Here is a 22,248-nt window from a genome sequence, read left to right as displayed (position 1 = left end):
AAGTAGGTGTCGGACACAAATGAGCCCACTGTCCTATGTCAAGGCCATGTCCTTACAACCCTCTGACACCGCTCTGAGAATAAATACGGGAAACCGCCTCTGCCTGTGTGACCATACTGTGTTGACACACCATCGCTGGGTGAGGGAGTGTGTACTCAAACGTAACTGCCTTTGAAGTGGCATCCCATGAGAACTTGTGACTTCCATACCTACCTGCACATCTGTGTGTAGCTCTGAACCACCACGGGATCTGGAGTGACTAAGAGCTGGGAACTCCTTGAGGGAGGCCGCTGAGGGTGACTGTGTGTCCTTGGGGGTGATGAGGAGCTGTGAGCACACAGCCTGGGAGCTGAGGGTGTGTGTGAGAGCCTGTGTGGCTCTAGGTGGCTTAGCTGTGTTCAAGACCTCTGGAACTGTGTTGTTATCAGGTATGTGAATACTGTTCCTGTGTTTGTGTCCTTGGGGTGTAGCTGAAAACACCCAGGAAGCCAGTGTCTGGAAGCAGTTCCTCTGTGGCCAGGTCACAAGGCAGTGAAACTGGTGAACTTTGGTCCCTGACGTCTGCAGCGCATGATGGGAGGGTGGCTGGCGCACTCCTGCTCCTCTTGGTGGCCTCCCTGGGCAGAGCAGGGGCAAAAAGGCAGGCACACTTGAACCTGAGAAGCCTTATCTAAAGCCAGCCTCACTGCTTTTGATAACGTTGAGCTGAGGACAGGGCTGAGTCAGCTGGTGATGGGCAAAGTCTGAGATGGGGTAGGAGATAGCGGCTTAAGTGGTAGTTAGACGGTTGTTTATGTATTCATATGGTTGGATTGTTCTTCGAGTCTGTCTGTGGGACTGTATCTGGGACCGAGACAACCATGATTGCAGGATGGCGGGTCACGCTGTTCTCTACTAGAGAAGAGGGGTTGTGTGCCTGTTTCTCCTGGTCTGGTTTGCCCTGTGCAGTTGTGCATCTCATGTACACCCTTCCCTGGAGTGGGTGGCTGTGCACCAGGCTGTACAGTTTTCCTCTGGGCCTGCTAATCCACTAAGAACCTTCACTAAGTCTTCTACCCTGCCTCTTCACTGTGGTCCTGGCATCCACGTTATTCCATCAATGCACCAGCACAGCTCTGCCACAGGCAGGGCCTCTGCATTTGTTCCCTCTGGAATGTCCAGGACTTATTCCCTCTCCTTTAAGTTTACTCCAATACTGCCTTCTCAGGGAGGCCTTCATGACCCGGGTCAAGGATTAGAAAAGGTTTAAAAATAACCTTGTTATCCATTTAACAAATAATAAATACATCCATGGGGTCACAAAGAGTTGGACACAACTGAGCAACTGAACCAACAAAATACATGTACCATCCATTTACCCCCCCAACCTAAACTCTCAAACTTTCATGTTTTCCAATAAAGTAACATAATTCTCCATGTGCAAACCTTACACCTTTAGATCTATTCCTAACACTACCCTCCACCCCACCCCCCCTTCTACTTCTGGTCTCTTTTCCTTCTTAGAATTTCTCACTGCTTGACAATCTGTGTTTTACTTTATCACACTTAACTGTCACTAAAATATCAGCTCCAGCAAGGCAGGGATCTTTGGTTCACACTATACAGGGCTTGGCCCCAAACAGACACACAGCAAATGCGTGTTGCATGAACTCAGCTTCCTGGTGCACAATTCCCACCGTGTGTGCTGCTGAACTGCACATCTCTCACCCCACTGCCCACCAGGTGTCTCCCGTCTGTCTGCTGGGATGTGGTTTTCGGCACTGCTGGGTCCGGGGTCAAGGGCTGCTGGGATGTCCTGCCCCCATCTGTGTGTGATGCTACCTCACAGGGCCAGCTGTGCCTCATGAGTGTGGGCCTGTGGACTGTGTGCTGTGTGCCCCCAGGCTGGAAGCCAACAGGCTCTCACGGGGAAAGAGTGTTGTAGGCAAATAATTGTTACCATGTTAGGTGGAACAGGGACTTTGTTTTTGTGTTGATTTGGAGATTAAGTGTGGTTAAGGAGATGTTTAGGGGTGCCAAACTGACAAGGTTATGATGGTCAGTTTTATTTGTCAACTTGGCTAGGCTATAGCCGCCAGTTATTTAATCTAGATGAGGCTGTGAAAGAATTTTGTGGATGTGATTCAAGTCTATAGTCAGTTGATTTTAAGCAGATTATCCTAGATGTGGGGAGTCACATGGGTGGGGGACTGATCTAGTCAGATAAATGGGCAGAGCTGTGGCTTCCTCTCAGAAGAAATTCTCCCTGTGGAGAGCAGCTTCAGCTTGTGCCTGAGAGGTCTGCTACCCTGCCTGGAGCTTGCCCTGTGTGCCTGGTACTTCAAGGAAGGTCAGGGAGAAAGGGAAGGAACTGCTGGGATGTATAAACACACACACACAAGAGCTGGCCATTTCCCAGAACTTCATCGTGGGGAGTTGGGCTCTGGGTGATTTGCAGGGCTCCATGGTCCCAGGTGTTCTGCAATGATGTGGGGTCCAGGACAGCAGACTTCTGGGCAATGCCATGGGAACCAGGGTACAGAAGGTTCTGGGTGGGGCCATCCGTCCCCCAACCAGGCTGAGTCACTTGGGCCTTTCACACCCCACCAGCTGGGGCTGAGCTGGTAGCTCCGCCCTACACTTGCCCAGGCCTGACGGCCATGGCTGAGCTCCCTGAAGCTGCCTCTTGGGGAAGTGGGGAGCCCGGTGGGGCACACTCTTCCTGAAGCCTCCTCCTCAAGGTCTGCTTCCCGGAGCTGAGGCCAAGGTGCCTAGGTTCTTCCCCAGGACTGATGATTCATCCCTGCTGGGGCCTTTTCACTTCTCCTTTGGGGCTAAAAATACAGGGCTTCACCGCGGATTGCATAACACCCCTTGTTTGAGTGCTGCTGACGCAGGCCCTGGGTATGGCGGGGTGGGTGGGGGCGCACGCTGGGTTGCTCCCCGACTGGGACTGGGCATGCTGTCAGGGCCCAGACCTTCCACTTCCCTTTTTTGGGCCAAGCAGACTGGGGGTTGAGCTGACATGAGAGGTGCTGGGGATTTCTGGGTGTGGCTATGGCCCCTGGAAACGAAGCTCCTTCTAGCCCCAGGTGACCCTGGGGTTCTGTCTTCCATTCTGGCCCTGTGCATAGACACAGAATCCCAGTTAGGAGCTGGGGACAGTCTCAATTAGCAAAGGGGCACTGGGCAAGAGATGGTCAGAGACAGGGAGATGGGAACAAAAGGAGATCGAATGACACCAAGAGAAACAGCTAGGAAAAGGAGCAGACACAGAGCCACCCCCCAAACTGGGACAGAATCAAGAATGGACTGAGGGAGAGGGGTCCAGACAGGACTCCACAACTAGGCTAGGTAGGGGGAGACCCCCTGGAAGAGATCACCAAGGGGCACAATCCAAAGTCCACCCTCAGCCAAGGATGAGAAGGCAGCCCACAGAGGCAAGGCCCCACCCTGCGCGCGCCTTGCTGGCCTCTGCTGCCCCCTGCTGGCGCCGGCCACAGTGTTCAGGCAGGAAGAAAAGCCAGAGACAAAGCTGCTTTGAAGCCGCTCTTCATTCCCTCCCTGTCCCTTACCCCACTCCCAGCCCTGATGGCTCACAGGGTGCCTCCAGGGCCCGTAGGTGGTGCAGGTGTCTTGCCTGTGACCTTGTTGGCACAGTCCAGCAGGGCAGTGTGAATGTCCTTGGCACAGGCAATCTGGGCTTTGATGACTGCCAGGTACTGCGGGTAGGGCAGGCTGTCAGGCTGGACGGCATCAGGCTTGGTGGCTGTGGGCACCAATGTCGGAGAGTGCTTGGCACTGTCACAGCTCTGTGACAGACACTCATGTGCCAGGCGCTGTGGACAGGCAAGCAAAGTGCAGTATTAGCCTCACTCCGGGTACTGCCAATCCCATCCCAAGGGCCAGCCTGGGGTAGGCTTTTCAGCCTCTGAAATCCTGGGGTCTTGGGGTCAGAACTTGGCCCTGTCACTCACTTGCTGGGTGACCTCAGGCATGTGGCTTCTCCTCTCTGGGCCTGTTAACTCCTTTGGAAAATGGGTTTGATAAGTACTTCTGCTACCTCATAAAACGAGAATGGTGAGCACAGTGTGTGAGACACAGGCATAGGTCCTAGCAAGTTATTTAAGTGCTAGTTGATGGATGTCAACTACTATTATTGTGACTCTCCTAACCCTAGGCTTGGCATCGACACTAGCTTCTCTGGTGGCACCTGCCCCTCCTAGTTTTCCTTCTGCTTCTCTGGCTGGTTCTTCTACATGCTTGTTAAACTACCTAAGCTTTAAGTGTGGCAATTGCTGAATCCTGTCTCCTCCTCTCATTCTCATGCCCTCTAGGAGGTGTTTCACCCACATACACACCACTCTGCTCTGAACTCTGCACTGATGTGCCCACTTGCCCTAAAATTCCAGAGCTCCTATACTCTGCCCCCCAAACCACTCCCCTTCCTGGGTCCCTGTCTCAAGGAGGGTTCTACCATCCAAACCAGACCCCTGGGCCTCATCTTGGAGACTCCTCCCACAGCCCATCAGTCCCACTGCCCAGGCACAAAGCCTTCTGACTATCTCTCCCACCTGCCCTTCCCCACTTCCTCAGGACCCCGCCCTGGTGAAACCTAGTGGCTCTTGAATCCTGCCATGGGCCCCCAGCCTCCACTCTAAGCCCCTCGAACCCATCCCTCATTTGGCGACCAGAGGCATACCCCTAAAAAGACAAATGGGTTGATGTTTTTCCTTGCTTGAAACCCTCCATGGCTCCCTAGCAACCTCTGGGCTATATTCAAAATCCAACAAGCCCCAGTGCCTACCATACCTCAGCCAGACTGAATTTCATGACATTCTTAAAGGGAACTTAAAGTAGAAGCTGTTCCTCTTGGTTGGAACATCTTTCTACCACTACAAAGCTCCTCAAACTGCCTTTTCCTTTAAAATCCAGTCCAAAATGATGATGACGCTATAAGATAAAACATTTGCCACTTGTCTAAAACATTTGCCACTTGTCTAATACCATGTTAAATGCTTTACATGCAAGATCTTGCATGTAAAGAGTCCTTCGCCAAAATCCATTTTTCAAAGGAGGAATCCAAGGTTCAGAGGTAGAGATTGGTGGTCCCTCTGACTCCAAAGGCTGTGCTCTGAGCCATCGGCCCTCCTCTCAACTTCTGCCCTTCTTCCCTTTTGGTTCCAGCCTTGGCTCAGATGTGCTCTCTACTAGTAGTCTATCCTGAGCCACTTCCTCCCTAGACCCACCCTAGGTGGGGTCAGATGCCATCTCTGGATGTCTACAGACCTCTTATTTTAACCTTGCCCCCTCTGCCTGCCCCTCACCCCCACATCCCAGCCCTGAGCCTTCTGCCCATTTTCCCCTTCATGGTCTTCCATGTCTTGAGCTTCTCCTGTCTGAGCCCTGACTCTCTGAGCTATCACTGCTGGAGGATATATTTGTCACCCACTGAACTGGAAGCTCTGTGAAGGCAAGGACTGGGCAACTTTCTGTCCCCAGTATCAGGTGCAGTATCCACACAGGTCTGGGCCATAGGAGGTGCTCAGTGAGCATGTGTCAACTGAGTGAATGAAGGTTTCTGAAGCACAGGAACTGAGGTAGCTGTGGTCACCTGGTGGCTAGGAGGCCCCTTACCAGGCAGAGCTCTAGCTGGTCACAAAGTGCATAGAACTCTTCCAGACACTTGTCAAAGCGCTGAATGGGTCCATCGCTGCTCTTTCTACAGTCCAGGAGAAGAAGGTGGGAGATGGATTTCCAGTCTCTGGGACAAAGTGACTACCCAACCAAGTATCCATCAGAAAACGAGGTATAGGCCCAGGAGACCCAAAGCAAGACCTAGGGGACAGATGATAGTAGAAGGGGCAAAAAGAGCAAGGCCAGGGGGTAGGGAGTAGGCTTCAAAATAAAGAGAAAGGAGGGATGGATGGGGTACAAGGGGGATGTTTTTGAGACTAGGATGGAGATACTGACATCCTGGAGAAAGGGGAGTACTCACTGCCCATTGTCAATGTTAGTGTTCTGAATCAGGTTCTGGGCTGCAACCTTCATCAAGGTCTAAAGAGGGAAAGGAAAAAAAAAAAAAGGTGTGGGAGATGAAGAAACAGAAGAGGACACTTTTGATAGATCTTCACTCTTCCTTAAGATACATCCAACCTCAGGCCTCCTCTTGTTACTTCTCCTATCACTGCAGAGTAATTTCAACTTCCATACCTTTACAGCAATTACTATCTATATTTTTCCAGAGGTCCGCTTTCTCTTGCCAGTAATTTCCCAGACATACCTTAGGGTCCTCCTCACCCACCAATCACGGTCAGTCAAGGCTAGTCCTTTCCTCAGGCTTTAACGTCCAGAGCTAGGTTTTTTCTTTAAATTCCCTCCAACTCAAATTCCGGTCAGTCTCAAACTCAAGATTCTCTCTGATCCCACCTTACACTGTCAATCCACAGAACTTCGCTTTGGCATCACGAAGACAGTCTCATTCCTCTTTCCTTCTTAACGCTTCTTTTGCTCTCTCCCAGACTAAACAATCCCTCCGCCCACCCCCCGGATGGCAGAGAGCCAAATCTCCCAACCCATCACCTGTAGACTCTCCTTCAGCTGCGGGATGAGCATCTTATAGCGCTGCACAGGATCGAAGTCCTGTTGCTGTTGCTGCAAAAGCCCGCTCTGGGCAGGTCCCACAAGTTGTGCTGGTGGTTGTGGCTGCTGCTGGGGGCCCGACCCACCAGCTGAACCCGGACCCGACACACTGGCAGTAGAAGTCGCTGAAGCTTGCTGTTGGGATGCAGCCATCTTCTTCGCCTCGCGCACCGGAAGTGCATCACAAGTGCGTCTCCCCGTTTTCTTTTTAGCGTCTTCGTCTCTGGGCCATGTTTGCTGATTAGCTCCGCCTCCCAGACAATACAATCAATGAGAGGAAAGAACCCACCCTTCAACTCGTGACTCTCAAATCCGACGGCTACAATAAGACATCGATAAACCAATCACAAGAGGCTCTTTCCGCCTCGCTCCAGCCTTTGCACAGTCGCTGGCCAATCCGGGTGTGGATCCAATCAGACTCTATTTCCCAGAAGACCTAGCGGGCTGAGGCGACCTGCGGTCCTCAGAGTCTTGGCGGCAGTTGGTGCAGACGGACCTGTAGGGCAGTCCTTGGCGTTGTTTGCGCGTTTACCTGAGTACTACGTAGTACTCCAGTGTTCCGGGAACTCTTCTCACCAGCCCACCTCACTCCGGCCCTATCCGTGAGGAGAGCGGTGCCAGCCCGAGCCCTGCCTGGGATTGGGCGCCCGCCGAAGTCGGCACGCCGTTTGCCGTGGCTCTGTGAGGCTCTTGTCAGGATTGCCCTCGCCTCATCGCCATGGCGCCCACTATCCAGACCCAGGCCCAGCGCGAGGATGGCCACAGGTAGGCACTCCGCCACCTTACTGTACCGCTTTTCTCTAGGTCTGGGTGGGCGTCAGCGAGATGAGAGGGTCAGGTGGGTTTGTCAGTCTACAACCTTGCCAGCCCCCCAGGTCGGCCCGTGTCGTCACGGAGCGCACACCCGCTCAGGGGGGCGGGTCCCGGACGTGGTGTTCCCTAGCTCCCCCCACACCTTCCCTGCCATTTCTGGAATTAAGCTGTTGAGGATTGAGTTTTTATTCTTCCAGTCAAGCGTTTGGAGACCCCTTTCCCCCCAAAACAATTATTTTACTCTATTATTAAAGTATTTGAAGACGTGTCCTTGAAAAGGGATTTAAAAACATTTAGGGACACTGTCTCTAAGAGGCATACTTGACTCCCTCTGTTAGAGTACTTGAGGTACCGCTACCAAGAGGAATTATCATTTGTCACCCTCTTCTTCCCTTTTAAAAGCTTGGAAAAGCCCCCTTCGCTCTCCTGTCAATCCTGTTCTTTCCATCTTTTGTCATCGTCTCTCTTTTACCCACCAGGCCCAATTCTCACCGGACTTTGCCTGAGAGGTGAGCTCCATCGTGTTTCCCCAGGATGGGTGGGCCAAGTGGGGCTGGGCACAGAGGTGGGGCAGCAGGAGCCAGGTTTTGAGCCACTGTGTTCCCAGGTCTGGAGTGGTCTGCCGAGTCAAGTACTGCAATAGCCTCCCTGACATCCCCTTCGACCCGAAGTTCATCACCTATCCCTTCGACCAGAACAGGTGAGACTAAGAATGGGGCTTTGGGAAACACCTTAGAATGTGAGATCCTTGAGGGTAGGGACTGCTTTTTCTGACGGTTCAGGGCACAGAATGGTACTTAACCTGTAATAGTAGGTGTGCCGTAGGTGTGTGTTAAGAAGCAAGCAGTATCCAAGTCTCTTTACACTTAAGAGCTGCTAGCCTCCTGATTCCAACGTGGTTTTTTCATTCTGAATTCCTCCCTGGAGTACCTTAGCCTCTAGGAAGCTGGGCTGTAAGGGGTAAGGCTGGAATCAGGAAACAATAATGGGCATATTTTCCCTACCCAGGTTTGTTCAGTACAAAGCAACTTCCCTGGAAAAACAGCACAAACATGATCTCTTGACTGAGCCAGACCTGGGAGTTACCATTGACCTCATCAACCCTGATACCTACCGCATCGACCCCAATGGTGTGTTGGGAGACAGGGAGGGCCTGCTCTAGGCTAGCGAGGGCCAGCTCTGGGCCTCCCTCAGAGTCCTCCTCTCACCTTGCTTTTTTCTAGTACTCCTAGACCCAGCTGATGAGAAGCTTCTGGAAGAGGAAATTCAGGCCCCCACCAGTTCCAAGAGGTGAGGGGGTGCTGAGTGGGGACTTAGGACTGGTGCTGATGGGAAGGCAGTGGGGTCCTGAGGTGCCTGATTCTCCCACTCCAGATCCCAGCAGCATGCGAAGGTGGTGCCATGGATGCGGAAGACAGAGTACATCTCCACTGAGTTCAACCGTTATGGCATTTCCAATGAAAAGCCTGAGGTCAAGTAAGTTAGGGAGGGTAGAGAGGGAAGGTGGAGATTTCAGGTATGTCCAGTTACCTCTAAATGTTTCTCTCTTTCTCCTCAGGATTGGGGTTTCTGTGAAGCAGCAATTCACTGAGGAGGAAATATACAAAGACAGGGATAGCCAGATTACAGCTATCGAGAAGACTTTTGAGGATGCCCAGAAATCTGTAATTGAAGGACTGGGATAGAGGAAGCGGGGATAAAGCTGTGGCTCCAGAGCACTTTGTACTTTTTCTTACCCTGCTTTTTTGCCTCTGCCAGATCTCCCAGCATTATAGCAAGCCCCGAGTAACACCAGTGGAGGTCATGCCTGTCTTTCCAGATTTTAAGGTCAGATCCAGGGGAGGGGGGCAGAGAGGGACAGCCTGCCATCTCTGTCTATCCTAGTCTAACCCCAGTGCCTCCATCCCCCAGATGTGGATCAACCCTTGCGCTCAGGTAATCTTTGACTCAGACCCCGCCCCCAAGGACACAAGTGGTGCAGCTGCACTGGAGATGATGTCTCAGGCCATGATCAGGTGAGTGGCCCTGCTGTCCACCTCGGCCGCTTTTCATTGATTCTGTCCTCACTCAGTCTTCACTGCTCCTCTTTCCCCCTCAAACAGGGGCATGATGGATGAGGAAGGGAACCAGTTTGTGGCTTACTTTCTGCCTGTGGAGGAAACACTGAAGAAACGAAAGCGGGACCAGGAAGAGGAGATGGATTATGCACCAGATGATGTGTACGTGGGTTGGGGTTAGGTTTCAGGTATTGAGAAGTGTCTCCTTTTCTTCCTCATAGGGAAGCAATGGGGCTGACCCTGTCCCCTTCATCCTCAGGTATGACTACAAGATTGCTCGAGAGTACAACTGGAATGTGAAGAACAAGGCTAGCAAGGGTTATGAGGAAAACTACTTCTTTATCTTCCGAGAGGGTGATGGTGTTTACTACAATGAACTGGAGACCAGGTACTCAGCACAATCGTACCTCACTCAGATTAGCTTGGGCTTGTACTTCAGAATCAGGATCTTGGGGTGTACAAAAAGCCACCTTGGAGGTCATTTGTATCTAGGGATTTGCCACGTGCATTTATAAGAGTGGAAGCCTATAAAGCTGGAGCCGTTTCTAACACAAGAACCCAGAAGAAAAATCTCTACCTAATACTGGAGATATTTGGAGCTTTCATGTAAGAGTAGGACTGCTAAGTTGTAAACATAGCTCAAAAATATGGAATAATGTGTAAAATTTAATGTTTTAAATAAATGAAATGCTAGATACCCAAGTTCAAAAAACATGACCCCTGAACTTCCCTGATGGTTACAAGTTTACTGCTGTGCTGGGACCCTTGGTGTAAAGGTTGGGAAAGAGTGACCTTGAGTTTCTGTTTAAAGCAGAGATCACAAATTCTGATCCCATTAAGCCAGGCAAAAAATGTAAAATGCACAGTAGGCTGTTGGGGTCTAGGTGACCTGGAGCCCTTGGCAACCTTCAAGAACACCATGACCCAGCATAGCAAAGGGCTCCAACCCACTGCTGCTATTTTGGGGGGGTGGGGATCAGAGGCCCAGTGGAGTCATAGAATCTTATTTTCTAAAAGCCAGAAATCCAGATTCTCTTTTTAAGTGTTGGTATCTAATTCACATTAAAATCTACTTTATACATTTATGTGTTTATGTAAAGGACATACATATACACATATATAAAGTACAAGGCACTCAAACTGATACCTTTGGAGCTATCTATTTTCTTGCCTGTGAAAGTGAAGTTGCTCAGTCATGTTCGACTCTTTACTACCCCATGGACTGTAGCCTGCTAGGCTCCTGCGTCCATGGGATTCTCCAGGCCAGAATACTGGAGTGGGTTGCCATTTCCTTCTCGAGGGGATCTTTCCTGACACAGGGATCAAACTCCAGGTCTCCTGCACTGCAGGCAGACTCTTTACCATCTGAGCCACAAGGGGCTCCTTTTCTTCTTGCCTGTCCCCTATCCCAAATTTAGTTTCCCTTATTCAGTTTGTATTTATTCTGGTCTTTTCTGGGCTAGGTATAAATGAGTAAAGATGAGTAAGAACCAAGTTAGACCAGATTCCCCACAGGGGTCTTTAACTGAATCTCATGTACTTCTCCCCAATTCTACCACTGCAGGGTTCGCCTGAGTAAGCGCCGAGCCAAGGCCGGGGTTCAGTCAGGTACGAATGCACTGCTTGTGGTCAAACACCGGGACATGAATGAGAAGGAATTAGAAGCCCAGGTAACAAGCACCACTGACCCCGGTCTCCCATGGGGAGGGTGGTAGTTGGTAGAGTGGCACAGGAACCAGATTGAACCTTCTCCTTCCCCTCAACTGTCCTGCTTCCAGGAGGCACGGAAGGCTCAGCTGGAGAACCATGAACCCGAGGAGGAAGAAGAGGAGGAAATGGAGACAGAAGAGAAAGAAGCTGGGGGCTCAGGTAAAGCTGGACAGACCGAACTCTGACTCTGGGTGGGTGGGTGGGTGGGTGGGGAACTTGGGCCTCACTTCTTGCTCCCTTGCAGATGAGGAACGAGAGAAGGGCAGCAGCAGTGAGAGGGAAGGCAGCGAGGATGAGCGCTCTGGCAGTGAGAGTGAACGGGAGGAAGGTGACAGGGATGAGGCGAGTGACAAGAGTGGCAGCGGCGAGGATGAAAGCAGTGAGGATGAGGCCCGGGCCGCCAGAGACAAAGAGGAGATCTTCGGCAGTGATGCTGATTCAGAGGATGACGCTGACTCTGATGATGAGGACAGAGGACGGGCTCGTGGCAGTGACAATGACTCAGACAGTGGCAGTGATGGGGGTGGCCAGCGGAGCCGGAGCCATAGCCGGAGCCGGAGCGCCAGTCCCTTCCCCAGTGGCAGTGAGCATTCTGCTCAGGAGGATGGCAGTGAAGCTGCAGCTTCTGATTCCAGTGAAGCTGACAGTGACAGTGACTGAGTCCCAGAGCCTTCAGCCCTGGCGCAGATAGTTATTTTGTGCAGGAACGCACTTTTCGAGTGGTCTCTTTGTGAGCCTACTGCTTTGTTTTCATCTCCTCCAAACCTTTGCTGTTAATAAAGCCAGCTTCTCTTTACTTCCCCTCCCAGGCACCATGGTCTCATTCTGCCTGTCCCACACAGAACCCCCCTGAACCACCCCAGGTGCTTAAGGCACAAAAGCAAAGGCCACAAAGGCAGGGTCACTATGTTTTTCAGGAAATGTAGCATAACAAAGATCAGAATCCTTTTTGTTTGTTTGTTTGTTTTTTTTTTTTTTCCAAAATAAGCCCAGACCATTAAACAAGTGAAACTCCATCAAATAAGTCTTCTCCAACAGCGAGAAAAACTGTACAGTTACTCAAAGCTGATTCTGCCAGTGGGGCTGGGAATAGAAGGGAGGGTGAAATCATGGTGGAGGGGCAGGGGCTGGGGAGGGGCAGGAGTGGGTCAGGATCCTGCCCATCAGAGTGGGGCCGCCTGCGTCCTGCACACTCTGCTGACAGGTAGGGGGAAGGGGGCAGCTCTTGCCTCCCATTATGTAGGGGGTGTCCCTCACCGCCTCCCAGTGCCAGGCAGACCCAGCTCACCCTGATGGGTAGTGAACAAGACAGGACTGGCTGGGAGGAGGTGAGGGTCTCTTAAGAGGGACACCCTGCTGATTCCAAAAAACGAGGTGGCCCCTGTCCATCCCACTTCCCCGGGCTAGGAGGAGGATTGGAGAAGCCCTGGGAGTTGGAGGGGAATGAGCAAAGGCACAGAAACATGGAGGGGCCGGGATGGGGGACTTGCATAGGTTGATGAGTGTGCAAGAGGTACATAAATAAACCTGACACCCCACCCAGCCCGGCACTGGGAGAGGAGGTAGGGACCTAGAGTAGGTCCCCAGGGCCACCCCACCCCCTGGCTTCCTCCCCAACCCTGGGTCAGAGTTGAGGGAGGTCCACACCAGGGAGGCAGAGGCAAGAAGGACTGGGGAATGGGTGGGTGAGTGCAGGGAGGGTGGTGGTTTAAAATTTTTTTTTTTGGTTTTTTGTTTTTTCCCAACATTTTGTTATCTTTAATAACATACACAATGGTTACCAGCCATATTCATAACAAAAGTTATCATAAAATGTATCTAAAAATAACATTTTTTCCTTTTCGGTGTGAAAAGCTTGAGAATGTCCCAGTGAGGGGGGGAACGTTGAGGGGATGGGGTTGGAAGAGGGGACCCTGGCTTCCCCATAGCCTGAACCCCCAAATCCCCTCCCTCCAACTGGGCCCCAGCACAACCCCTCAGTAGGAACAGAGATTGGTATGATTCTGGGGCTGGGACGAACCTCTGGGTTATGATATATAGTGTTCCACTTAAGTGAGGTCATGACAATGAGGGGGTGGGGTGGGGGAAGGGTAAAAGAAAAGGAGATACGGGTGGGGAAGGAAACCAAAAACCATCCCCTTTCCCTTATTCTTTACCCCCAAGTCTTTCAGCAGCTAGACTTGGGAGTGGAGAAGAATTTGTGTTGGTGGGGGTAGGGTAGGAGACGTTAAGGCAACAGACTTCCTGACCTCGCTGGCTGCCCTGGCTCCAGCCTTCGACCTCTGCATCTGTGGAGCCGGGGCTAGGGGTGGGGTGGGGAAGGGCTAGGGGGTGTGGAGGGGGCTCTGCCCTCTCCCCTCGTAAAATTCAGGCTCCCCCTGCCACTTTCTTGGCTCAGAGAGAGGCCTGAGGATTCTAAAAATGAGAGGGAATGATCAGAGAGAAAAACCGTTAAGAACTATATAAATATGTATCTTAAATAGACCTAAGAAATTAATTGCAGAGAACCTCTGATAAACAGGGCAAAAGGAAGTGAGTGAGAGGAGGGTGGCTCCTGTCCTTGGGGAATGATGGGAATGGGGAAGAAGAAGGTGTAAGGAGGTGAGGGAGAGAGAGACAGGCAGACAGACACGCTCCTCTCCTCACCGGCCTTTATCTCCTCAGCTCCTCTCAAATAACATTCAGGAGAGCAGATTATCTACCCCACTCATCTCTCCCCAAATGTCAGATAGTTCTGAGCGGGCCCCACAAGAGAGTGGGTCAGTGAGTCTGGGGGAGACTTTTTCCTTGGGAGGGGCAGGTGGCCGGCAGTCTAGAGGAGGCAGGGGTGGGACAGGGCCAGGTGGGGGGTGAAGGAGGGAAGGAGGGGGCAGGCAGGCTGGCCAGTCCCTGCCCCCTTTATCCTGGCTGCCCCCTACCTCCCCGGGCCTCAGCAGAGATCCCTCGACGGGCCTGGGAGTGAGCAAGGCGTGTGCCAATGTTAAACCAAAGTTAAAAGGGTGAGAGAGTAGAAAAATATTAGAATGTATAGCTGAGCCAGCCCACCCTCTCGCTGTTGCGGAGAAGCCCGTTGGGGGTTGGCCCCCGCCCGCCGCCCGGGGAGCCTATGGGTGCGCTGGGCTGTGGGTCCTGTCAGATGGTGGAGGTTTTGTCTGTCCCATCTGTGGTAAGAAAGGGAGGAAGGGAGGAAGATCAGGAGCTGGTGGGAGGCCCAAAAAAAGGTGCTCAGGTAGCCTGTCATCCCAGTCAGGCCCTCCCTGGAGTCCAGCCTCCCCTAGGGACCCCTCAGGATGACTCTGAGTTGCTCAGTTCAGAGGTGGAGACGCTGCTGGGTAGGTGGGAGCTGGGTCAGGGAAAGAGGAAATGCTCACCACCCAAGGCGTGTTCTGTCATGCTCAGACATAGAGACTCCAGAGTGGGATTGATCTCCAGGTCAGGCCCAGGGACCGGGCAGTCTGGGTGGGAGAGAGGAGAACAGAAGCAGTAAGGACTAGACTGGGGTGAAGGGTAGAGTCATGAAGACAGAGGCTGGTGTGAAGGAGAGGCTGAGGGGGACGAGAAGGAAAGGAGAGGCAAGAAACAGAGACACAGAGCCTGTAAGACATACACACCCTTGGTACTGGGCAGACCTAACACCACTCACTGCTTAAAAGCCTTTCTGGGTTCCTTACTGCTTCTAGAGGAACTCTGAGCTTTTTACCTGGGTTCACAAGACCCTGCTCTTTCACCTTCCAGCCTCACCTCTCATGATGTCCCCTATAAATCCACAAACCATGTCGGACCATCTAATTGTCTCTCCTTAATAATAAAAAAAAAGTTGACCTCTCTGAGACTCAGATTCATGACTAATAAGATGGGAATATCAGTGCCTTCACAAGTGCAGCTGGGAGGATTTGACTCAACAGTGCAGGAAAGCTGTCTGACACATAGCATACTGGTGAAAAGAACTGGTCTCATTTTTCACTCCTGCAGTTCAGCCATCCAGTCATTTAATAGTGTTTACAGATGCTTACCATGTGCCAAGCCCTGTGCTAGGATAAACAGGACAAATGGGGTCTCCTGCCTCTCACATAATCTCATAAAAGAATTCTTTGTGACATAAAGAGTTTGGCGTCACAAGCAAATCTAAGCTCTCTCTAGAGGCAGCCCTTTCCAGACCAGACTTCTCTGCTTCTGCAGCCTCAGTGCCAGGACAGGGGCTGGCAAAGGGGAGTCACTCCTGACTTGCTGAGCAAGGCAGGGCTGCTGCTGCTGCTGCTAAGTCACTTCAGTCATGTCCGACTCTGTGCGACCCCATAGACTAGCGCATCTCTAACCTCCCTTTTGCCTGCTTTGCCCTCCTTCTGATGTCCCATCTCTAGACTGATCTGTAAGCAGAGGGAAGACAGCCCTTAGGGTAGAACCTGTTCAAAGAGCCGAAGTCTACAGGTTCCAGCTTGGTCACCTGGCTTCTGAAAGAACACTAGTGGACTGACAGGCAGGACTCCCTTCTACAGAAACCTGGCCGCTCTGTCTCATCCCCTCCACTCCTTTCAAACTGAGTACTTAACAATCCTTGAAAAAGATGCAGACAGACACCAGGATGAGCACTAAGATTATGACACTGGGAGGGAGAGAGATAAAGATGGGGGGTGGGTGGGGGTAAGGAGTGAGAGAAGATGGGGGGAGGGGGAGAGAAAGAGAACAAATGTATGCAAGGGATAGTGTGTCTAAGACCCAGAAGAGAAAAGAAAGGCCAGCTAAGAGTAGTGTTGAGGCAGAGTCCTAAGGGTGGGCACCTTACCTGGAGGGAACATGAGAATGGCCTGGGGTGACGAGTGGACTGGGAGCGAGTGGGTACGCTGCACAGAGCTGCGGCTCTGGCTGGGCATACTGTTGCTGCCTCCAGGGTTGGCGAACCACAGGTTCTGCATGGGGCATGGGCAGAGAGAAAGCAGTGGGTGGGTAGGGCAAAGGCCCAGACCCAGGAGTGGCAGAGTTGGCAGGAGTCCCCTCCCCACTAAGCTGGGCCCACCTGGACGCAAACATATGGACACACACATCACAGGCACCACCACTCCAACCCCAGAAGTGCCAGGCTCTTTGCTTCCAGCTGGCTCACCTGTCGGCCCTGGCCCCCAAGGCTGGGGCTGGTGAGGGCATGTCGAGGGGAGATGCCCCCAATGCCCGAAGGGCTCAGAAGGCCCATCCTGCCAGGCGGAAGGGCCCGGGGAGGCATTGGGAACTGCCGCTGGGTCCGCCGGGCCACCCCCATCCCCACAGAACCAGCTATGGGGAGTGAGTTCGAGCCAAACGCCCAGCTGTGAGAGAGCAGAAGGCAGGGTATCAGTTTAGGCGTATGGGCCCATCTGTTTAACTCTTCCTCTCACCCCCCACAACCCCTGTGGTAGGACAGAACATAGACCTGCATGAGCAGGGATTCCCTGTCCAAGTCCTTGCACTGTAATTCTGTCTCCTTCTGCCCCAAGGGGACTCCTAAGATGGAGATGGAGAGAGTCCAAAGGTTTCCTCAAGCCCACTCAAAGCAGTTCTAACTTCAGTTCTCAAGTGTGATATTTCTGTTGTTTGTTTGGGGTGAGAAGCGACTTCAGCCCTCTGCACACAGGTGAAGAGAACAAGGGACAGGCAAGGGGCCAGCTATCGAGATGGGTACTAATTCTGCTAGCTCAGCACTCTATTCTAATGGAAAATCGGGCACCACCTGATTTTCTAATGGGAAAGTCCTCACTGGGTGACTTATACAAGGCCACTCAGTTACTGAATGAGGACAATTGGACTCCCAGCCCAGGATGCAATCACCCCTCTAAGCACTATCTGTCAAACAACAAGGGCCTACGAAAGGAAGGTCCCTGTGCCCTGGCCGCCTGCCTACCCTTTCTGCTGCCTGTAGTTCTGCATCTCTAGTGCAGCTTTGCGCGGGAAGGTCCGGAGGAGCTTCAGCACTTGCTGTTTCCAGGACAGCAGTCGTTTCTTCTGTGTCTCCGTGAAAGCCTAGAATTGGGGGGGGAGGGGGGGGCGGCGGGGGAGGTGAAAGAGGCGTGTGTGCTTCTTTCAGATCTGCCTTCTATCCATTCGCTCAAGTATTTATCAACTGCCTGTCCTGTGCTGGGCAACGCTGGGACACAGAGGTGACCTGTGCTCACACAGCTTACAATTTAGCTGGGGAGACGGTACATGAGAAGTTGTAACTAGGGAGCATCTCAGGAGGCACAAGAAACCTGATGTTATGAGGGGCTGGTGAAGGCATCTTGTTTTACTGAGAGCTGAGAGATCAGCAGGCAGGAGGGGAACTTACTCCCCAGAGAAGAATTATGTACTAAGGCTCTGAGAATGGGAGCTCAGGGCATCCACGGAACCCAACACTGGAAGGATGGGGGCTGGAGAGGTGGGCAGGAATCAGTTAGGCGGGGCCCTGTTGGACACATAAGGAGTGTTGGTCTGAGAGGATGGGGGCAGCCTTTCCATTCCTGAGAGCCCTAGGGAAGGCCTCACCTCATGAGACAGGCACTTTTCGATGAGCTGGAGGTAACTGGTGATGTTCTCTTCGTCTGGTCGGGACACCAGCAGCTGGGTGCACACTTGGGGACATGGAAAAAGGTGGGAGGTTAGCCCCCAGAATGCCCTCTGCCATGTTCCAGCTCCCCTGGCCCATGAGAAGGTGGGTCAGGAAACTCATGCTGGATGAGTACTAGCTATATGCCAAGCATTGCACCTGGCTTATTATGAGGATATATAAAGGGCCCACCGTACTGCCGGGCATACGGCAGATATGAAGTCAATGATACTTTTCCTCCTTTTAAGTCTTGTGATAGTCTCATCAATGGAGAGATTTTTAGCCTGATGAGTCTGAGGCTCAGAGAGGTTGAGTCACTTGCCTCAGGTCACACAGCTAAAAGAATTCAGACCCAGGTGTAAACTTGCCTACGCTGTGCTGCCTTAGGGAAAGGTGAGCCCATTAAGAGCATCAGGATACCCATCCCGTGAACTTCAGTCCCCTCTGAAAGAACCAATGGATTTGCCTTATCTGTTTACTCTTTGCTGTATGCAGTTTCCACTGACATAATGTCCTGTCTTCTGCTCAGGTTGGAGATGCTTTGAGGGTAAGGGCTGTCTCTCATCGTCAGCCTGGACATGCCAGAGGGAAAGGGGCCTTGTCATCCTTAGTCTTAGTCCCTTTCTTCAGTACTCTAGTCCCCAGGGTGCTTTGAAAAGTTCTGCTCCCATCATTTAAACTGGATTTGACCCCTGATGCCTGGGTCAGTTGGTACCCTGGCCCAGAACTTCCTGCTGGGCCCTGGGTGGTCTCACCTTTGCCCATCACCCGTGTAAACTGGCTGGGGATGTCTCCATCAGCGACGGGAGCGGGGGCTGGCTCACTACCATCAGTGGGAGCCGGAGCTGGTGGAGGGGGGTAGCTCTCTGCAGCTGGAGGGTCATTGGTCTCACTGCCCTTGTCTGTGCCAGGGTGAGCCAGGGGAGGCTCAGCACCTGGCAGCGGTGGCTCCCCCCGGCCCCCATCCTTGGCAGTAGAGGTGGCGGCGGCGGTGGCGGCCACGGTGGCCTGGAGGACACTGTAGGCCTTGATGGGGGTGATGATGATCTGCTGCAGCTCCTGCAGAGCATTTCGCAGATTTCCGCCTTCCAGCACATCCTGAGTGGGGAAGACACAGCCTGGGTCACATGCCAATCCCTACAGCTCTGCAGAATGACTACACGTATGGGGTCAAACAGCCCCTGCAAAGAGCTGGCGGGACCCTGGGTTCCACCACACAGAGAAGGCAGGTAAAGGTGCTGCCGGAGTGTGCACACACACATACACACATACACACACATTCGTACATACATATTCCCTCTTCCCCACTTCAAGGTGGAGTGCCATGGAGATCTGGAGAAGGTGGGCTAATCCTGGGGTCTCAGGGTCCCACTGAGGACAGAACCAGATTCAAACCCACAGATTTGGACTAAGACATTGAAGGGAGCAAAAACCAGAAGGCAAGTGGCAGGGAAAGAGGAAAAGGAATGCAAATCAAGGCAGATATGTAAGGATAGGGTGCAGATAAGAAATAACCAACTGGAAAGAGAGATCGTGTGCACAGGGAGACACTCTGCTCTATCAGAAAGAGCTGTCAGAAATGGAAAAGTGAAATGGAGAGAAGGGGTTGAGTCAACAGATAAGATTCCTGAGACACAGACCAGGACAGACAGGGAGGAGAACTTCTCAGCTTAGCCACAAGCAAGTGAGCCCTGTGATCTGACTTGCACTTGGTTCCCAGAGCGTGGATCCCTAGGGTTGGGGCGATCCCGAGGTAGGGGGCCACATGGGCAGCAAGGTGGACCCAGAGCCCTCAGCCATTAGCACTACTGGGCAGTCAGTTGACCTTGGAGATGGGGATACCAGGTCCTTACCTTCTCCAGGGATTTGAGGACGCTCTGCCTCTCGCGCAGCTTCTGGATGCTCAGGGCTATCTTGTGGCGGGCACCTTTGGTGACATTCTGTGGAGGGGGCAGAAGGGGACAGGAAGCTGGAAATGGGAGGTTAAGGTACTCAAGGTGCCCCAACAAGGCCCAAAGAGAGGAGGCTTGGACTGCAAGGGTCATGTCAAAATGGTACTGCCCTCAACCTTGCCCTGATGGTCCCCTCAGCTTCACCTGAGACTCCAAGTGCTGTTCAGTCAGTGTCATCATCTCTTCATAGCTCATCTGTGAGAAGAGGGCTGCGTACTTGTGCAAGCGGAGGCTCTTGAGCCATGAGGGCACGTCTGCAGAAAAGAAGGGAGGGCATAAGGTCAGGAATCTGGCCCTGGTGACAGTTGTGGGGAAGGACTAGGCATCAATCACAGGCAGCCTTAAAAGCTGTAGGATGTTGGAAGGGGGTAGGGAGAAGCCCAGGATCCATATGCTACTTTTCAGCCAGACCCTTCCAGGTGGCCTTCCCTGGTCAGGACACCCTATCCTTCTGAGTTGCTGGGTTGGACATGTCCTAGGATAACCTCTGATGTCCTTAAAAGTATTCCTGGAACCTCTGTTCCATCAGTCACCTCTAGATCGTAGCTTTCTTAGTCAGACTGGGCTGCCTGAGTGCAGGGGCTTTTCCCTAATCAGGCTGGGACTTGTGGGGGTCTCTCTGCTCAGTCTTGAGCCCTTAGATCAGGGACTGTCCACTTTCCTCAGACCTGTATCCCCTTCTCAGAGGGCGGTGGGTGTGGGAAGAGGAAGAATTGGGTGGGGAGGGGTGGCAGCTCCAAGCTCTCTTCTGTCCTTTTAAGCTCTGCACAAGCCTCTTGAGGAGGTCCTAGAGCTAGTCTCCCCAACCGTACCTTTCATGCCACTGCCGTCCTCCTGGAAAGTGTTCCGGCTGGAGCCCTGCTCCTCCGTCTGCTCACTGCCAGAGGAGGCCACGCTGCTCTGGGGTGAGAGGGGTGCGTGGTCGGGCGTGGTGAAAACAGCCCGGGCCCCAAGCTCCTCTGGACTCGGCCACTCACCAGGGGCCTGGGGGCTCGTGGGGATGAGCGACATGGAGCGCTTCAGCGGGCTGGGGTGGATTTGGCAGGGGAGACCTGGCCAGAGTGGGAGAGAGACAAGAGGTCAGGACTGGGAATCTGACCACAGGAGACCATGTTCCCCTGGTCGGTGCCATGGATGGCAGCTCAGCCTCGGAACCCAACAAGGGGAAAGGACCCTGGGGTCTGAGGGGAACTACCTACCAGCTACTGCTAGTTCCCTCATTCCCCTACCTACCCAACCCATCGGCAAGCTGTCAGCCACTTCTCTGAACTGCTCTACTTTCTCTGCTAGCACCCTGGGCTAAGTCACTGGAGTCCTTAGCTGGAATTGCCATCACAGCCTCCTCACAAAATTTCTTGCCTTCATCTTCACCCCCTACAGTCTATTCAACTCACAACAGCCACACTGATCTTCCTTTAAATGCAAATCTGACCCACTTAGTCCCTGATTAAATCCTACCTGTAGCTTCCCTTTACAAAAAGAATAAAATTCAAATCCTCCTCCCAACACCTATAAGGCCTTGCAGGACCTTGCCCCTGCTCATCTCTGAGGTCTCATCTCTCATAACTCATCCCTCTGGTTCAAGCTTTTCTAGCCTTTACCGCACCCCTACCCCCAATTTGTTCCTGGAACAGTGGAGCTTGTTCCAGCTTCAGGACTTCTGAGTTTGCGCCTCCTCCTTGTTCTCCTGATCTTGGCAGCTGGCTCCTCCAGGTCTCCTCTCAAAAAAGCATCACTTCTTCGGAGGCTCTCCCTAAACCCTCAGTCAGAAGTAGCTCCTCCTCACCAACCTCCTATCATATTACTATGTCCTGTCTTTCTTACAGCACTGATCACAACTTTAAATGACCTTATCTAATTATCTGTTCACTTGTTTATAACTGTACCCCCTGCTTCAAGACCTGTGACAACAGGGCCCCATCCTGTCTTAAACATTATTAATTAAACTCAGTAATTACAGGGGGGTTTCTACTAGAGGAGGTTCTGCACAATTATGTGTAAAATAAGTGAATGAGGTACATAAACTGCTTCCTCAACATCTATTATTGGGCTTCAACACCTCCCAAAGGATGTTTTCTTGTTCTGAGCCCAAACAAGGGTGAATCCAGGCCCTTATTCACCGGATGTTTCATATCCTCCATCCATCCCATTCCTGGGATAGGAAAAGGGATCCGATTTGATTTTTAACCATTCTAAGGACAAGGCAGGTGCCCACGAGCTTCCAGACCTTTATGCATGCTCCTCCCTTCCCGTAGCTCACCAGTCACCTACTCTTAACTGCCAGCCACTTTGGCCTTCATTCCTGGCTCAAATGTCCCCTCTTCTGCAACTGTCTCCTCTGTGTGCCCTGAGCCCCTGTGCTGCTATCTCAAGTCCAGCCCTCCTGTCCCTTCCCTAGGCTGCCTCCCACTGGAATCTGGGCTTGTGTAGGATGGCGGCAAGCTTGCCCAACCATTTCTGCATCCCCAAGACAGGCCAAGACACAGGAATGCCTGAAAATTCAATGACTCCAAAAGGAGGACACCCATTATCCTAAGAGTGC

The 22,248-nt window shown here is 52.4% G+C and overlaps 3 protein-coding genes across 7 annotated transcripts in view; 1 reads left to right on the top strand and 2 right to left on the bottom strand.

Moving 5' to 3' along the window:
* Positions 1-292: 292 nt before the first annotated feature.
* PAF1 (PAF1 homolog, Paf1/RNA polymerase II complex component) lies at positions 293-11,997 on the top strand. Of its 2 annotated transcripts, none has more exons than XM_052656283.1 (15): positions 293-428; positions 6,501-7,386; positions 7,914-7,943; positions 8,042-8,134; positions 8,443-8,564; positions 8,658-8,724; positions 8,809-8,910; positions 8,993-9,098; positions 9,193-9,261; positions 9,346-9,449; positions 9,537-9,653; positions 9,751-9,879; positions 11,056-11,161; positions 11,270-11,360; positions 11,446-11,997. In XM_052656283.1, exons 2-15 carry the CDS (start codon positions 7,340-7,342, stop codon positions 11,859-11,861), a joined length of 1,599 nt encoding a protein of 532 aa, XP_052512243.1. In that variant the 5' UTR covers positions 293-428; positions 6,501-7,339; the 3' UTR covers positions 11,862-11,997. The 2 variants fall into 2 exon arrangements, with proteins under 2 accessions (XP_052512243.1, XP_052512244.1); XM_052656284.1 differs by having other exon boundaries at positions 317-428; positions 6,834-7,386.
* Positions 3,516-6,855, bottom strand: MED29 (mediator complex subunit 29). The gene is made up of 4 exons (XM_052656285.1): positions 6,562-6,855; positions 5,978-6,036; positions 5,617-5,701; positions 3,516-3,818 (listed from the first exon to the last, which is right to left on the bottom strand). The coding sequence occupies exons 1-4, from the start codon at positions 6,772-6,774 to the stop codon at positions 3,576-3,578; spliced, it is 600 nt and encodes a 199-aa protein (XP_052512245.1). The 5' UTR covers positions 6,775-6,855; the 3' UTR covers positions 3,516-3,575.
* Positions 11,998-12,171: 174 nt separating the features above from the next.
* SAMD4B (sterile alpha motif domain containing 4B) overlaps positions 12,172-22,248 on the bottom strand; it is a 36,238-nt gene continuing 26,161 nt past the window's right edge. For 3 of the 4 annotated variants that reach the window (XM_052656280.1, XM_052656279.1, XM_052656281.1), the window contains 10 exons: positions 20,519-20,758; positions 19,851-19,960; positions 19,608-19,694; positions 18,510-18,852; positions 17,694-17,779; positions 17,074-17,192; positions 16,303-16,501; positions 15,985-16,108; positions 14,573-14,656; positions 12,172-14,362 (listed from right to left, as the gene is read on the bottom strand). In XM_052656280.1, the coding sequence (XP_052512240.1) occupies positions 14,334-14,362; positions 14,573-14,656; positions 15,985-16,108; positions 16,303-16,501; positions 17,074-17,192; positions 17,694-17,779; positions 18,510-18,852; positions 19,608-19,694; positions 19,851-19,960; positions 20,519-20,758 (1,421 nt within the window). In that variant the 3' untranslated portion in view covers positions 12,172-14,333. The remainder of the gene's footprint in view (positions 14,363-14,572; positions 14,657-15,984; positions 16,109-16,302; positions 16,502-17,073; positions 17,193-17,693; positions 17,780-18,509; positions 18,853-19,607; positions 19,695-19,850; positions 19,961-20,518; positions 20,759-22,248) is intronic. The other variant, XM_052656282.1, reaches the window with a different exon arrangement.

Source organism: Budorcas taxicolor, chromosome 18 (assembly GCF_023091745.1).
Source record: "Budorcas taxicolor isolate Tak-1 chromosome 18, Takin1.1, whole genome shotgun sequence".
In the NCBI taxonomy this organism is placed as follows: domain Eukaryota; kingdom Metazoa; phylum Chordata; class Mammalia; order Artiodactyla; family Bovidae; genus Budorcas; species Budorcas taxicolor.
This window is presented reverse-complemented; position numbering and strand designations above follow the sequence as displayed.

Bases quoted from the DNA above. Each gene is read 5' to 3' on its own strand.
- MED29 (XM_052656285.1), bottom strand. From the start codon at position 6,774: ATGGCTGCATCCCAACAGCAAGCTTCAGCGACTTCTACTGCCAGTGTG. The intron at 6,037-6,561 runs GTGATGGGTTGG...TTCCCTCTTTAG, and splicing joins AGCTGAAGGAGAGTCTACAG to ACCTTGATGAAGGTTGCAGC. The intron at 5,702-5,977 runs GTGAGTACTCCC...CCTGGACTGTAG, and splicing joins ACTAACATTGACAATGGGCA to AAAGAGCAGCGATGGACCCA.
- PAF1 (XM_052656283.1), top strand. From the start codon at position 7,340: ATGGCGCCCACTATCCAGACCCAGGCCCAGCGCGAGGATGGCCACAG. The intron at 7,387-7,913 runs GTAGGCACTCCG...TTTACCCACCAG, and splicing joins CAGCGCGAGGATGGCCACAG to GCCCAATTCTCACCGGACTT. The intron at 8,565-8,657 runs GTGTGTTGGGAG...GCTTTTTTCTAG, and splicing joins CTACCGCATCGACCCCAATG to TACTCCTAGACCCAGCTGAT.